Source organism: Biomphalaria glabrata, chromosome 1 (assembly GCF_947242115.1).
Source record: "Biomphalaria glabrata chromosome 1, xgBioGlab47.1, whole genome shotgun sequence".
Taxonomy (NCBI): Eukaryota; Metazoa; Mollusca; class Gastropoda; family Planorbidae; genus Biomphalaria; species Biomphalaria glabrata.
The window spans coordinates 48,984,291-49,001,311 of record NC_074711.1 but is presented as its reverse complement, the minus strand read 5'-3'; the positions used below and the strand labels follow the sequence as shown (position 1 = coordinate 49,001,311).

Below are 17,021 nucleotides of genomic sequence, written 5' to 3'. Positions count from 1 at the left end.
CACAATTAAAAAAAAAAAGACTGCCTTTTGCAAATGTTCTGTATGGGGACTTAATAGACTTTCTTTTCTAATCGCCATGTACATTGGCATTTAGAACTAAAGAACACGAAAGCAAATTTTCAAATTGTGAGTCTTTAAGAGATCCAAAATGAGTAGGCCTAAATATTTCCTCAACAAATTATTCAAACGACGGTCACCCTGAACTAATAATATAGGAAAGGTTCTTTTAATTATATAGGTTATGGTTGAAAAAAATACTTTTACTTTTATACTGCTCATAACTGCTGTATAACTCATACAAATCTTTTTTTTTCTTCACATTTTTCCCTTGATAATAGAGTATAGTTTTAAATCTAGATCTAGATCTTATCTTCTGTATTGTCCAGTCCAGTCTATTATAATCTAGATCTATGTCTATGATCTATATAGATCTAGATTTAAATAAAACTTTATTTTTTAAAAGGTCTTTTTTGAGATTTCTTAGGAGAAAAAATGGCGAACGACGTGGGAGATTCAGATCTCGATTTTCTAGCTCTTGATCTTATTATTAAATTTTGCAAAGAAGAGTATAAAATTTCTGGCTTTTCCAGCACAGACACAGTTAAAGATCTGAAGGATGCAATTTATAAAAACACTGGTATTCAACCCAGTCGACAAAAATTGCTTGGGCTAAAAATAAAGCGTAGGTAGACCTCCACCACTCCACCTGACATGTGACTGTGAGTACTAGTACTGCGACTCAGTTTGACTAGTTTAGTAGTTAGTCACTAGTTTGAGTGTGACTGACGTCTCTATCTATTGACAAGTATTGTATTGACTCTATCTCAGTGACTGAGACACTCTTAGTAGATCTAGATCTATGGTAAAGGATTTCTAGATTCTTATATCTGAACACTGACTTTTGGAAACTTTTATTTGGTGAAGGTTTAACTTACAAAAAAACAAACAAATCAGATTCTTATTCTTCAACTAATGTACAATAAAAATAGCTCTCTTTCTTTTAATTATCATCCATGGACCCTCTTCTTGTTTTCATAATTTGGATCTTCGTTTTGTTACACCTTAACACCCCCTCCCTCCCATAGATGCTTATAATTCTTTTCATGACTCTCTCCCCCCTTTCCTCCACTGCCTGTTTGATAGTTTGTGACACTACACGCTTAGCTTCTCTCCTCACCGCCAGCTCACCTGGTGTGATCATCTGCAGAGGGCATGGTCTCTGGCTTCAAATTAGCAACCCACACTTTTTTTTTTCATTCATAAATATTATATCTTTTAGAATATCTTATCTAGGTCATGTTTATTCATTGAAAAAATCATAGATTTATTAATCCCAATAATATTTTTTATTAAGATTTTTCCATGTCCAATGAAGGAGAATGAGTTAAATTCATTATTATTTGTTGGGACAGCTCCTTTTTAAATTTTATTTAACAGCTAACAGTATAAATGTGATTGGAATGTCTTTCTCAAGATGTTTGGAAGCTTATTTTGATATGCCCATCAGCCTATGATCAAACTGGCTCATAATATAGCCCTCATCCCTTATATGGGTGTGAATTGCCGGGGAGGTTAAAACAATAGCTTTACATACATGGTTACCGAGAATCTAAAAAACTGCCATCTGCTTTGGAAAAGCAGAACAAAAATACCGGAACTTGGACATGCACAGTCCCGAAACGTCGATTTTTACTCCAAACATAAAAACAAATGAATTACAAACAAAAAAAGCGACGCGTTCAAAGAAGGAGAATTTGATGGGGTGTCCCAAATTTAAGAGCCTCCTCTAAGACTAGATTAAATAGATTTCGAAAAAAAATCTAGACTAGATTACTAGATCTAGAAATTCTAGAGTAAAGACACCACTCCAACAAGTTAATTAAAAGCTCAGTTGCCAACATTTTTTATGTTTGAATTTGTATATCTCCGTAAGGGTTAGACCTAGGAAAAAACTTTATCTATGGACTCGACATCCATTTTTCTATAAAATTAGATGTTTTACCCGTAGTTAATATTAGATTTGATGTTAAAGTGGGTCATGTTGATGCTTTCAAGATCTTTAAGTTTCAAACATTTTTTTACCGCTACCTTCAAGAATCAAACATCTCAAACTCTCGAAGACACATGAGGAGTATGGTGTATTAAAAGTGGTATAATCTAATAATTTGGTTATTATTATCGTTTTCTTTTTAGGCAGTGTCAAGACAGATCATCTAGACATTTTCTTATGCTCCACATCGCCCATCTTTGCTTAGAAACTGACGATACACATATAACTGCAAGACTCTAAGCCCAGTACCGAATTACAGACATTACTGTACCAGTACTTATTTAGTTGAATGTCTTGAAAAGACCAGAGAAGCTATTTTGAGATAATATGAGACCCTTATTAGTCCAGAGATATTATTTATTGGGGGGAGAGCTTTATAAGCTTGGTCTTGGTAGCTTGTGAATTGTGTTCCCTATAGATAATCCCGCCATCCCCAAGCCATTGGAGGACAACAGTTTACCTGGTTGACCTAAAACGGCTTGACCGTTGGTACTAGGTTGATCAATTATTGGCTCCTCCCCATTTCCCCTTAACATTGTTCTCACAGCAACTAGAAAAATGTTTTGATGCTGCGTTAATGGCCTGGCTTATGCCTGTGTGTTGTGCTATCACTGAACTGTTTTTGTTGTTTGTTGATCTGATGGTTGCGCTTGGATTTAGTCTTGAAATTTGTTACTTTGAACGGAAAATGTGTGAATGTTGGGAAGTGGAATTGTGTAAGGAGAGAGACCGGGAAAGAAGGTGTAGACAGACTAAGAGAGGGACGTATTGTGCGAATTACTGTGTTTGTGTGTTATTGTTTTTATTTTATCCTTTGTTTCAAAGGTTTGTCATTGCAGCGCATTGAGCTTTTTGGTAAAAAAAAAAATATAAAAGTTATACACCCGGTGCCACACTACTAGATCTAGAAGCACAATATTCTTAAAAGACTCTATTTGAGGCTGACATCACATTTTAATGATCGATCAGTTATTGATGATCTCTTCATACAGTGTCTTAACTGCTTTTCTCTCTTGCCCCCCTTTCCCTGACTTGTTGACACACATTTTAATAGTTCCATTCATGCATTGCCCACACCTAACATGCGCTATGTAAACACACTATGATTGGACAGGCTACATGAGGTTCTATATGAGGGATATTAAATGTACTATCATACAATTATTAATAAGCTTATTGAGCCCTGATTTCACTCATATTTATAATAGTAGATCCACATCTATTATAATAGTATCTCTAGATCTAGAATTCTAGATCTAAATATAATATATGTAGGCCTACAAAAAATGTTTTTATTTAAAAAAAAAAGGATTTAGGTCAATTAGCTATATTCATTCACTTATTTGATTTACTTATAACATTATTATTTTGTTTAATTGTTTCCAAAACACTCTCAGTGACTATATCTGTGATACGCAAATCAAGACCCGTGGGCCACTGGTACTATATGACTAGTAAATATATAGATTAGTAGATAATTGACTTAAATCTAGATTCTAGATGTAGATCTTATAGTGAGAAATATATATATATATATAGTCTATCTGTATATTTAGATCTAGATCATATAACTAATGTATGTTTCAATAGCCCAATATGGCAGTGCCCTAGACATAAACTTAGGTCTAAAGATCCACTTCTTGCATACAACTGGTATGTTTGCTATAAAAAAAAGTGTGTCATACAGTGAAGTCCTAAGCCTTAAATTAATCTCCTTAAAATATGCAATTCTGTTGTTGTATATTCTCTTCCTCTAAAGTTCTAAACTCTAAAGCATTTCCCTTCATGTCTACTAGTTAAAATCAAATGTTCTAACTGCTTAGACCAGATATAAAAAGCTAGATTCCAAGGGCAAGAAATGAAAGCTTATCTTACTAAATACAGATGTAAATGTTACTTTGAAAAAGCTGTCAAAGTTTTGTCATCTTAATGTACAAACAATAGTGGCTTGCATCCATTTTGTGTGTATAAGTGCAGTAAATCTCATGTAGTGTAATTAATTTGTAACATTATTTAAAGAAAAATACTAAATATTATTAATTTCTACTTAAAAGAATTACACAACTTCTTATCTTTATATCATATATATGATACAAACGTTACTTCAAAAAAGAAGATGATTACGTCCTACATGTCATGCATTTAGTCATGCATATTAACCAATGACCTAAATTTTGCCAAGTCACTGGTTTTCCTGGCTAGCTCAGGCAACCCATTCCATGATCTTATAGCGCTAGGGAAGAAAGAGCATTTGTACACATTTTTTCTAGCATATGGAACGAGGAATGAGCCTTTATCTTTGTGTCTTTCTGAGTATTTTATTAAATTTTGTTTTTGTATTTGAAGATTGCTACTTAACTTCTAAGTCTTCTATTCTGAAGGCTTTCTAAATTTAGTGATTTTACTAAAGGTGTTACTCTAGTCAAATGGATGCATATAATTCTATTATTGGCCTAACCAAGGTTAAATAACATTTTAGTTTCATGTTCTTATTTGATTTATAGAAATTTCTTTAATAAACCCTAATGCTTTGTTTGATTTTTTGATAGTTTCGTCAATATGGGGATTCCATGACAGTTTTTCATTTATTATAACACCTAGGTATTTTGCATTTTTAGTCTGGTTTACTATGAATAAGATAAGTGGAATTAATTTGTTTTAGTTTTTTTGTTACTCTTAATAACAGACATTTTTCATGCTCCAATTTGATTCCCATATCTGTAATTCATCTCTCTTTGTAAAATTTCTTGTGTTGTTTTTATTGTTCTGTATATTATGCAATGGTCTGCAAATATTCTGACTTTTGTTCCTGAACTAATGCCACTTGTTAAACCATTTATGTAAATTAAAAATAGTAGTGGACCTAAGACTGTTCCTTGAGGTATACCTGAGTTTACTGTTATTGGTGTTGATTTGGAGCCATTTATTATTACAGTTTGTTCTCTCCCTATCTGAAAATCCTTAGTCCACTGGTGCAATGGATCTTGGAAAAATCTAGTTTAGTACGATCTAAACCTTTTGAAAAATCATCAATTAGTCCTATTAGTTGTGTTTCACATTATCTATATTTTCTAGAGCCTTTTTGTATGGAGTAAGGACATTATGTTTGTCTAAGTGGTTTATGATGTTGTTACGTATTATGTACTCTAGGATTTTACATGTGATGCTGGTAAGTGATACTGGTCTGTAGTTTCCTGGGTCAGATTTTTCTCCTTTTTTAAATAGGGGGGTGACATAAGCTTCTTTCTGTCCTTTGGTACTCTGCCCTGGTTAAGGAATGCCTTAAAAAGTATTTTGAACACTGGTGATAGCTCATTGCTTAGTTCTTTGAGTAGTCTAGCTGGAATATCATCAGGTCCAGATGCTTTATTCGGTTTAATGTTGGCTAATAGTTTTTGGATTCCATTTTTTTTGTACATCTATATCTCCTACATTGTCTACTTGGTTTAAATTAAGTAATATGTCTTTGTCTCCTGGGGCTTAGAATGCTGATGCAAAGTATTTATTTAGGATGTTAGCTTTAGTTTTATTATCATTATGTGTTAAGTTATCTTCTCCTTTTATCGGTGCGATGCCTGTTGTTTCCATTTTCTTAGACTTAAGTTATGACCGTTTTGTTGTTATCTTTAGATATTACATTGTTTATGTATTCAATCTGCAGCTGTCTGCTTACTTTTTGGGTTAGGTGTTTAATTTTTATGCACTTTTTATAAACTCTTTCTGCCTAAGTTTCTTTAAATTTTCTATTTAGGTTTTCCTTCTGTTTACAAAGCTTCTTTAATCTATTATTAAACCAGAATTTATTTATTTTGTTTGATGTGTATTTAATTGGTATATGATTTTCTATAATGTTTTTAAGATGGTTTTTAATGAAATTCCATAGGTCATCGACTGGTTGGTTACTGTTTTTTTCTGATAAGAATGTTTGTTGAAAGTTTAATGCAGCTTGGCGTAGTTGTGTTAGGTTGCATTTATTCCAGAGTAAGATATTTCTTTTGGGTTTTGTATTGGCTACTGCTTTTATCTGACTGTGTATTTTAATGATATCATGGTCTGATAGACCAGGGATAATATCATAATCTACTACTAATCCAGGTCTGTTGGTTAAGAAGAGATCTAATGTGTTGTTTAATCTAGTTGGTTTTTTAATGATTTGATCTAAACTTTGGTTATGTAAAGTTTCTATGAAAAGCTAATTTATGTACTTAGGGTTTTGGTGTTTATCTATGGTTAGTGTTTTCCAATTTATATCAGGTAGATTGAAATCCAAAAAACTGCATTTTTATTTTTTTCTTTAAGTGTAGTTAACTGATTACATAGTTCTTGTATGTACTCTCAACTAGAATTTGGTGGTCTGTAAATACTTCCTATTATTAGGGATGTTGAGGTGGTGTTGATTTCTTATTTGGATCTCCATGACACGGCAATTCACAAACATGAGTGTAGAAAATTTCCTAAAATTTGTGCAAAGTCTATTATTATTGTCCATTATTTAAATATATATTTTTTTTATTTTTACAGTCATAGATCTAGAAAGGCAATTTTTTTAGAATAACCTATTGTATATTCAAATGAAACAGCTGTCCTTGACTTCTAAGAAGGCATAACTATACTTTATTTTCGAACTACACTACTGTTGAAATAATTGGTAAATGTGTAAATCGCCTTGAACACTTTTAAATCCATTAATAAAATGGCCCACATAACAACGCTACCCCACAGCTAAAACAATTTTCTAGTCCTCAAATTCTGCAAGTCCTCTTTATTTTTTCATCCTTTAATCAAACCTATCATGGAGTATGCATAAACATTTCTTATTCACCTGCATTATAATGCCCCCCAAAAACACACACAAACACTATTTGTAATGAAATATCCCTCCCCTTACATTACACTTTTTGGCCCTTGTATATTCAGTGGAACTGCCAGTATTACAATACTATAGATTTCTATTCACAACTTTGACTACTCTTTACATATTTAGTATCATTTTGTTAGTCATAGATCTAGAGAGGCACCTTATTTAGAATTACCTATCTTATTATACCACCCCCCTTTTTTTTTGTCCCCAAAAATAAAAACACATAACACACACACACACTTTTTATAGGCCCAGTATTCACTGTGATAATTTTTAGGACTGTTAATTTTTGCTGTAGAATATTTTTCATCGGAAGTTTTTTTTCTTATATATATTTTTTGTGTGTCTCTAACGTGTTGTAACAAGCATATTTGTACTAAAGTCGATATATATTTATCTTTTAAATGCCATAGGATCGGAAAATTATTCAGATTATATTATTATTAAACAAATTGTGAAGTGATCGCCAAGTATCAATAAAATAAAAAGTAGGAATAACAAAGAACATGACATTTAGCCAGGGTATACGAATGAGACTTTAAGTGAATGTATCATCATTGAACATATACCGGTACATGTTTTTTTTATTGGTAGTTACTTTTTTTTTTTGAAAATATTTGTTGAGGACCACATTTTCATTGTTGCAGAATACTTTTTTTAACAACTAAAGTATGTTCATTAAATGTGTCGTAACGCCATTGCTGGATGAGACGTTTCTATGGAGAAGATCTAATCACGTTGTGAAGGAAATTTAACACTAGCTAAATCACATTTACCTAAGCCAATGAACAAAAAAAAACTAATGGTTGTGGATCGCAGCCTATTGGAAAATTGTATTAGGGGGTCGCGGAGCTGAAAAGGTTGAGAACCGCTGATCTAGATGTAGTCTTAAATTGTTCTACATACACAGATGTAAAAACACATTTGATCATCTTGATGAACTAAGGATAGTCCCTCACATTCACTCTGACAATTATCTACATCTAAAGGAGAATTACATTAAAGACTTGGAACTGTGAAGAAATATACATAAATAACTAAATGGAACAAAAGAAAGCTTCACACCAAAAAAGTGCTCAAGTGGAAGGAATTATTGTTTTGTACTTTAGACATAAAAGTGTTAGCTGTCAAATACAGAATTGTGATTAAAAAATATATTTTTTTTGTGTAAATTTAGCTGCTGCGGTTTCGATCTTGCAAATGGCTTAGTTGTTCTAGACTAAGAAAATTTCCAAAGGCTAAATTTTTATATTTTAATGTCCACGGCAAATGGGAGAATTAGTGGCTAGAACTAAGAATTGTATGTAGTAAATTTATATTTAAAAATTGTAAAAAATTTAAACTAAAGTGATAGTTCAAGCTCAAAATTCTTCATTTAATAATTAAATATACAACAGGATTTCAAAAATTTCAAATTTATTTCTTTCATTCTTCTACAGCTAGTGATTTGACAGATGACACACCACTTAGTGCATTGAAACTAAGGTCTAATATGAAAATTATTTTGATGGGTACAAAAGAAAAGGAAATCGTAAGTAAAAATACACATTAAAAAGACCTTTGTCACACTATTTTCATTTGATAGCAGGATATGACCCATTGCCTAGTGAGCCCTAGTTTTGGTATTAAGGATCTAGTGGATTGGATTTTCATCAATGTCAAACATGTCAAATGTTCATTTTTTTAAATTTTGCCATGAAAATAAAAGTAGAGGATAAAAATGGGTTTACACACTCATATCAGATATAAAACACTGTGAAAACCAGTTTACCCGATTTGTTAAAAAGCTTAGTTTTTTAACAAAGATAAATTTAGCTAACTTTTAAAATTTTTGGGCTCTGGGTTCTGGGAGGGACATACACTACAGTCTTCACATGATTTAAGGAACATTTATGCCAAGTTTTATTAAGATTGATCAAATGTTTTTGATTTCTATGCTGGACATACAGAAATACATACATATATATACATACATCAAAGATGCCTTCACCAACATCTGCAAAAGTGTAAACATAATGGGCTATGTTGCTGCAAGTAAAAAGTAACAATTTAATATGTGGCGGTCACATTTAGCCAAATTTATTTGTAAAAGAAATTACAAAAAGTTAATTTTTACCTAGTTAGTTTCGAAAACTATATTATAAATAAAACCACACACCTATATATATACTATAATATATTTCAATTTTTGAAGGCAAAGATGAAGGATGTTATGGAGTGTGTGTTGCTGTGGTGAGAAGTTAGTGATTGGTTGGTGGCTATGCAGTTTGAATAATGCAGGATAAGTTGCATTGTTGAAAGCTGTCTTAGGAATGCCAGAGTGTAAAGAGTAAAGACATGTTTTGATAGGGAGTTAAGAGTTGTTTAAAATGTAAGTTTATTTAATTTCATCTGAAGTGAAGTGTGTCTATAGTGTAATAAAAGTTGTATTTTGTTTTGTTCACAAAGAAGCTGTTTTTTTTCAAGCTTTTAAGTAAAAATATAATACTCCTACAAGTGGTTTAGTTGTCTACCAGTAGTTTGGTGCTACAAGTCAATGACCGCCAACAACAATAAGGCAAGAATTTAAAAAGATCTGTATATAGATTTACTCCTGCATTCCGATTGCAACCTGTATACATTAAAACTATATCAACATTTATATTCTTATAACTCTGGTGTGAATAGGGGAAGTAGATGAGCTTACTCAGCCGACGCAAATCGTCCTAGGTCAGAACTAGATGGGCAGTCAGCCGTGACGATGACTGTCGAAGTTTCAAGAGACATCTGTGTTGTGAATAGTACTCAGACCAGTCACGTCGGATGTAGTTATGTGATCAACCAGAATGGTTTAGCAACATTCCATCAGTTTCTGGAAGGCCAGTAGAGACCCTATATAAAGAGCGAAGGTATCTGAGTCTGTTACGTTATGACAGAGTTCAACAAGGTACAGAGAAGCCAGTAGAGTTCTTGCCACACAGTACAGAGTTGATATGGTAGTTCAGATTTCCGCGGCAGAACTTTTGTACAGTCAGTACTACGTGTTGCCAATAGTACTGTATTGGCTGTGGTTTATTGGACATAAAACTATTTTGGAGCCCTGAGTTGTGAAGCTCTTTTAAGATGGTAGTGTCGTTTGGAGCAGTTTGCAGGGAGCATGGGTAGTGAAACTTGTTACAATATAATACTTTTATAACTGGTGGCGACGCGGATAGTGCTAATTGTGTGTATGTAATCAGCTGACACACATAACACTGACTAGCGCTAGGCAAGCAGTCAACTGTGACAAATTAATAGTGGCGAAGTGGCGGCGCTTCAAGAAAGATATGTGTTGTGAACAGTACTTATGCCAGTCTTGTTGGATATGGACATGTAATCATCCATAAAAGACGAGCGATGTTCTGCTGGTTTTGAGAAGGTTTTCGGGGATTCTATATAATGAGCGAAGGTGTCACAGTCAAGACGGTTCGGATTCAAAGTCAAAACACTTCATGAGTACGAAACAAGGTCACGATTCAAGATTAAGTCCGGTACAGTGAGTCCAGTGTGCAGTCGGTCTGGAACAATTGAACCCAATGCAGGTTCAGGATGAGACGGGAGGCCAGTAGTGTTTGGTACAGCCATGCAGAGTGTATACGGCAGTATGGTCACCTACAGTGAAGCATCTGTATAGTCAGTGTTATATGTTGCCAATTGTACAGTATTGGCTGGGATTTTTTTTAGACATAAAAGAGTTACGCCATTTTGGAGACAGAGTTGGTTGTGTTGTATGGTACATTGTTTTCAGAGATCCTTGATAGTTAAGTCATTACAATAGATTTAAAACTAACCTATATGGAATGCGGTTCCATAAGGTTGTTATTGATAGAACTGGTAATGGATATAAGTACCCCACTACCTTTAAAATGCTTTAGTAGTATGGATCTATCCTCTGACAGCCAATCCAACTCCTGGCCTTCCCGTGTGACTCAAATATTGTGTCCGGAGGAACTTTTTTTTTACACTAACAGGAGAAGAGGAAATGGTGACTAACTAGCTCCTAAACCAGTAAGCTTTGAGCAGGGGGGTGCACGTTAGCCTTGGCTTGCTACTCCCATAGGAGAAGGAAAACAGAAACTTAATTTAAACCTCTGCTGCCTTGTAGCTATACCCAAACATGTGAAAGGTTTTGGGAATCAAACCTGATGAAAAATCAAGAGCTGACAACCCTTAAGCAGTTTGCAGCACACAGTGCTACACCCTGGCAGAACCTACAACCCTCTGATCCCTAACTGTATTGGCACTTGCTGTTCCATTGAATACATTAGCTGCCTTGAGAGGGGGAGGGAACTGCCATCATTGTTTCTTATAACAGATTGTCCTGTACATTTGAACTGTCCTTAAAGCCCGATATTAACCAAAACTGATTTGGAAACCACTGCACAGTTAATCTCATAGAGTGGTCTAGTCATCTGAATGCTCCAACATAATAATGAGAACAAAGAAGAAAAAGGAGAATGTTGGCCAGATAAGGAATCCAAAAGCTAGCTTGTTTAATCCCATCAAATCAGACGAATTGGTTTTAAAGCCTGCGAAATGCCAGACAAATTCATTTTGGAAAATAAAACAACGGACGGTTTCAGTCTGTTGCAGAATTTGATCGAATTGGACTTTCCATCGGAAAGTGTTATATACTTGTACTGATTCTTGGCGGATCACATGCAATAATGTCTTAGTCTGTACTTTTCTGCTTTTTGTATCCAATCCACTTGCTATTGTATATATCTCAAAAGATTGCATGAACCTTCTCCAGTTTTCTGCTATTTTGCCATTAAATTCCAGCTGTTGTGGCGGGTTGAGTCGGTCCTTCTGACACCATGTAATGGACACGCTTTACAAAAAAACTATATTCTCAATCAACTCACCACTTTATTCGTTATACATTCTTATTCTTCACTCCTGCAGCCTGTTTTTTTTCTGTCCCATTTCCACCCAGTCCTGACTTACACACTTTTTTCGCTGTTCACTCATCCATGTACAATAAAGGTCAACTGGCCTTTCCATACACAGTCACACACTCAAAACAAACAAACTATGACAGTTAACACTTTTTTTTTTTTTTTTTGAGATTTAGAAAAGTTTCTGCAAGCAACACGGATTATATATCAGTTGTCTTCATCACTTGAAATTTGTCAAGCAGGAACGTCCAGCTTTGTAAGTCAATCCGTTACATTTCCAGCTCTGTCTGGGCACTTGACACATTGGAAGCATATGGATTTTTGAAATGGCAAACATTGTTCAATCTGAACACGATCATCATCACATAGTCCAAACTGAAAGCTTGAAACAGAGATTTTGTCTCGGTTCCATTTAACCTGACAACTTTTTGAATAACTCTTTCTGTCAACCATACTTATGGCACCATCAGTTGTCACTCCCACTAATTTGTCTCTAGGAGGAGAAAGATCGATGATCGAAACTTCTTGGACAGGACTTTGCCAGTGGAGGACTTGAGTCTGACATGTTGTCTCTGGATTCTTCCGGAGTGATGGTTTTCTCAAGCTGCTTAGTCTCCATGCCTTTATAAGCGAGCACAGAGAATCTGTTATTTAGCATGACCTTCATAACAGGGCTCTCACTCCGTTTTGGAGGTGTGCTTCGTGGCGGTCTTTTCTTCTGAGGAGGAGTTGGAAGGGTCAATGTGTCAATCTGTGTGGCTATGGACTTTTCTATCTGAACCACAGCATTGGGGTAGTTCTTTGTCAAGTCTATTGGACCCTTGGGAACTAGGCTGTGAAGCCTTTGTCCTCATGACCCTCTCCAGTAAATCTAGCACACACAGTGTCTTTGCAGACTGCTGCGCTGTGTCCGTAACCCTGGCACTCAAAGTACCTCATGGGGTTAGCTATGTAGGGCCTCACTGGAACTCAGGTATCCTGCCTTAACTAACTCTGGGCATGGATGACTCCTTCAATTCCTTCCACTGTTTCCTTCTCAGAATATTCCAGCAGATCTCTGCTGGTGAGATCACTTGTCTTCTGCATCGTAAAAGCCCACCAGAGTGTAACTTACTATCATGATTTATGAAGCTTAGACACACTTTTGGGCTCTCCCACTACTGCCTTCAGCACCTTGTAGATGAGAAAAGGGCTAATCTTTGTCAGGCTTTTTCCCTCTTCTGTGCACCTGACCACCAGAAATGATAGCCAGTTAGCACAGCTTCTCGTGGCCTCCTCCTATTTTCTTCGAATCTATATTTCTTGCAAAGACTTACAACTGGGGAAAGTAGTTGTTTAGTTTTTTTTTTTTTTTGTCATGTATTTTTATGTCTATTCAGCAGCTGTGATTCCCATCCGCAATCCAACAAGGTGAAGAACCTCTCGAATGTTCAGAATGAGCTTGCCAGGGCTATACAGGTTCTATAGTCAGTTGCTGCATTGGGCATGTGGCAGATACAGCAGCTCCATGTTTGACCCTCTAGCCACCACCCTTCAGCATAGGTCAATGACCCATAATGGTAGCCTAGCGTGACCAACCGGTTGGCCCAAAGTGTGCCATGTGGGACTCAGGTCTAGTAGAACTTATTTTCAGATAGGCATCTACTCAAATACCAGGATCCCTTTATCCTCCCTTACCTGTCGCAGTCCACGAAGAACTGGGAGATTTTTAAGATAAGGAGACAGAATGATGGGTAATGAAGACAGACTAAGGTAGAGAGGAGGCAGATATGATGACAGAAAAGAATTAGGACTCTTTTGAACTCCAAAAGTAACAAAAACAAAGAGGAGCGCATTTAAACGTCATGTCTTTGGATGCACTTCAGATGAACACCAAATATAACTTTAATACAGAACAGGAACAGTTTAGTCTCCATCACTAACAAGATATTAAGGTTCAAAGCTAATTCAAAGCAAATTCTTTCTTATCTAAGCTATAATCTCAGACATATTGTGACGTTACCCTTAGTTGCATTCAAAATTAGTCTCTTATGGTGCGTCTCTACATATCATTCTTGTTAAGAATAATGGTATGGTATGGTACTAGGAAAGAGTGAACTTTTGATAGTTAATAAAATTATGTCTATTTCTGTGATGAGTTATTTTTTAAATATATGGTATAGTAATATAAAATATATATTTTTTTATATTCATAAGCATATAAAAAGCAGTTTTAATGCTTAAGTCTCTCAAAGGTAGGCGAGGTTTTGGCTACTTGGAGCAAACAGGTTGAAACATTATGAGAAACCTTGACTGAGGAAACTTGTGGGGAAGGAAGCAATGCCGTCAAGAAGGACAGTGGGGGTTGGCTTATAATAGACTAGCCATAATTTGGACTACTTTTTAGAACTTGTTTTCGTCCTTAGGAAATCAATATCGATGCTAAAACTTTACGTGTTTTAGAAATATTGTGTGTCTGGAGTTGTGTGTGATAAAGGCTGGGTTCTTAAAATAAACTAGTCAAAAAGTAGCCTACACATCCAAGAAAGTACTGTAAATATATCGTTTTCACATACAACGTTTTGTGTCTTTTTTCATTTTACAACCGGCATCGGGGTTTGAGCCCAACCCTTTATATTTTCATACAAATTTTTTTTTCTTAGTCAGTTACACTGAGATTGAAAACTTAAAAACAAAAAAAAAAAATTATTTTATTGTCTAGGGTAGTACCAAGGTATTTTGGCACGAAATACATTGTGTACGTTCATTGTATTATTTCTTTAAAAAGATTTGTGCACATTTATGTTTTGCATGAGTGTTTGTGTTAAGACATATTTTTCATGTACAGAAGAAGAAATTTTTTTGGTATTTAAGTTTGTTATTTAATTATTGTTAAATCTCTAACATTACACAACACCAGGCTGCCATCCATACTTCACAGTATGCATGGATGAAATGGTCAAAATTATTAAGTTATTAAGACTTTTTTTTCGTGGGAGCGGGGGGCTGTAGAATATATATTTTGTTTGTCTCGGTATAAAATAGTGAACAAATCTGTTTATTATACAATATCAGGTGACCGAGCCTCGCTTGGATGAATAATTTGTTAAGGAATGATATATACCCGAAGTTATTTTGGGAATATTGTTGTAATTACGAAAATGAACGATCGGGTAAAGACTATCAATCCAAAGAGTTGCTTTTTCGTTCTGTCAGTTCTCAATGTAATTGTACATGGCGATTAGAATAGAAAGTCCCCCCAACAGTAGGCCTATAGAAAACCACAGCTCACGTCTTAACGTTTTACATTGCTTCTTTCGCGTAAAACTATTGGGCTATTGTTGTAATTACGAAAATGAACGATCAGATAAAGACTACTAATCTGAAGAGTTGCTATAGTGTTCTGTTAGTTCTAAATGTAATTGTACATGGCGATTAAATATAAAGTCTCTTAGTCCTCCTACAGTCTAGACAAACCACAGCTCACATCCGTCTTATAGTTTTACAATCCATCTTTTGTGTAAAACTATTGTAGGCCTACTATTATTGGCTTAAAAGAAAGTCTTTGCAGTGTTACTTTTCAGATGGTTACGTTCAGACATTTAATTATGGAATTAGTATATATTCATTATGGCTTTAGTACTAAACATCAAATGAGGCAAATCTCTACGTTATAGGGTAAAACAGGCACTTTGTGACAAAGTAAAATGGCAAATTTTTTCTTAATAGACTTAAATCATTGCATTAGTTTTCTAAAGAAACGTTTCCGTGGGGCACCTCTGTTACGCCGAAAAATATGTTCGTCCCCCATACGGGATACGTGCCCTGCCCAGCCTGACTGTCGGACTATAAGAAGTTCATAACGGCATTTGTCATCCATCCATCCATCCCAGTGGTGCTACAGCCCGTGGAGGGATATGGCCTGCTTTTACAGATCTCCCCATTCAGATCTCTCCTGGGCCCTCCGTCAACACGCCCTAACTCCAAGCTTTTTACCGAGGTTTATAATTAAATCAAAAGAGGCTGCAGCGTACGCAAACTCGTTGACCGCTAGATGGATATCATGTTCAGTGTGAGCAAGTAAGGCCTAGAGAAGCTATGTTATGACCATTTCCTTTGTTTTGGTACAGGACAGTAGACACCGAAGCATGAACACATGGTAATAATTTGCCAGCAAAATAATAATAATAATAAGGCTTGTCTTCGAGTCCGAAAATTAATGAGGATTGCAGCTGTGACCTACATATTTTGCCACATCCAGGGCAAGCATAACCATTGTCCTCTGTGGTCGATTAAGATTTTCTTTTAACGTCTGCGTCTGTCCTCGGCAGCAGATTTTCTTTTGGTCTCAAATGTGTATCCGCCGCCTTTGCATAGAGGGAATTCTTTAAGTCCGACAGTTACGCTGGACAGAGCAGTATCCTGTATGGGAGTCGAATCTCAGACGAACGTATGCCAAAGGCAGTCTTTTTTGGTGAGCTAAAAAGTGGTCGACGTAACACCGTAACGCTTAACAGACCAGTTTAGGCGCCAACTTGTCTTAGCTGACTTAGAAGAGAGCACATGGTTGCATGCGGCCTCAGAACGAGACAGCTGGAGGTCTCCAGCAAAATAAACAACAATGTAAAAGGTATCTACACCACTCTACGCAATTAAAGAGTCAACAATTTATTAAGCACTTAAAACACAATAACTAATCATACATCGGCACATTTAATTTCATTACTTTTCTTTTATAGTTCTATAATAAATCAATCTACAGTAAGATGGTGCGCAAATGTTTAATTAGGTCTAATGGTTCTTTAAAACTCGTTCTCGTTATTTTAGTGTACTGCGATAAGCCTAGTGACGTAAGCAGCGTTTTTCCCGTTTACGTCATGGAAAATTTTCATTCATAAAACATTCTAGCCAAAATTAAATTTTCGATAATGAGGCATTTTCAAACCGATATAACGGTCGACCTCGAGTTTTCCCGATGTGGCCAATGAGTTGAGAATTTTTTTCTCACTAATATGCACATACCTTCAAATTTTAAAGAAAATCGTTAGAGCCGTTTTTGAAGTAAAATTTATATATATATATATATATATATATATATATATATATATATATATATATATATATATATATATATATATATATATATATATATATATATAAATATATATACATACATACATACAAGAATTGCGAACTCCCCCAGACCCCCTTGCTG

At 35.1% G+C, this 17,021-nt stretch overlaps 1 protein-coding gene across 3 annotated transcripts in view; it reads left to right on the top strand.

Annotated features, from left to right (window-relative positions):
- Nucleotides 1-307: 307 nt before the first annotated feature.
- LOC106053172 (ubiquitin-like domain-containing CTD phosphatase 1) overlaps nt 308-17,021 on the top strand; it is a 108,084-nt gene continuing 91,370 nt past the window's right edge. Inside the window, exons 1-2 of one of the 3 annotated variants that reach the window (XM_056040928.1) lie at nt 308-682; nt 8,351-8,442. In XM_056040928.1, the coding sequence (XP_055896903.1) occupies nt 493-682; nt 8,351-8,442 (282 nt within the window). In that variant the 5' untranslated portion in view covers nt 308-492. Of the gene's footprint in view, nt 683-6,261; nt 6,305-8,350; nt 8,443-17,021 lie in introns of those variants that run through there. The other 2 variants (XM_056040919.1, XM_056040935.1) reach the window with 2 other exon arrangements.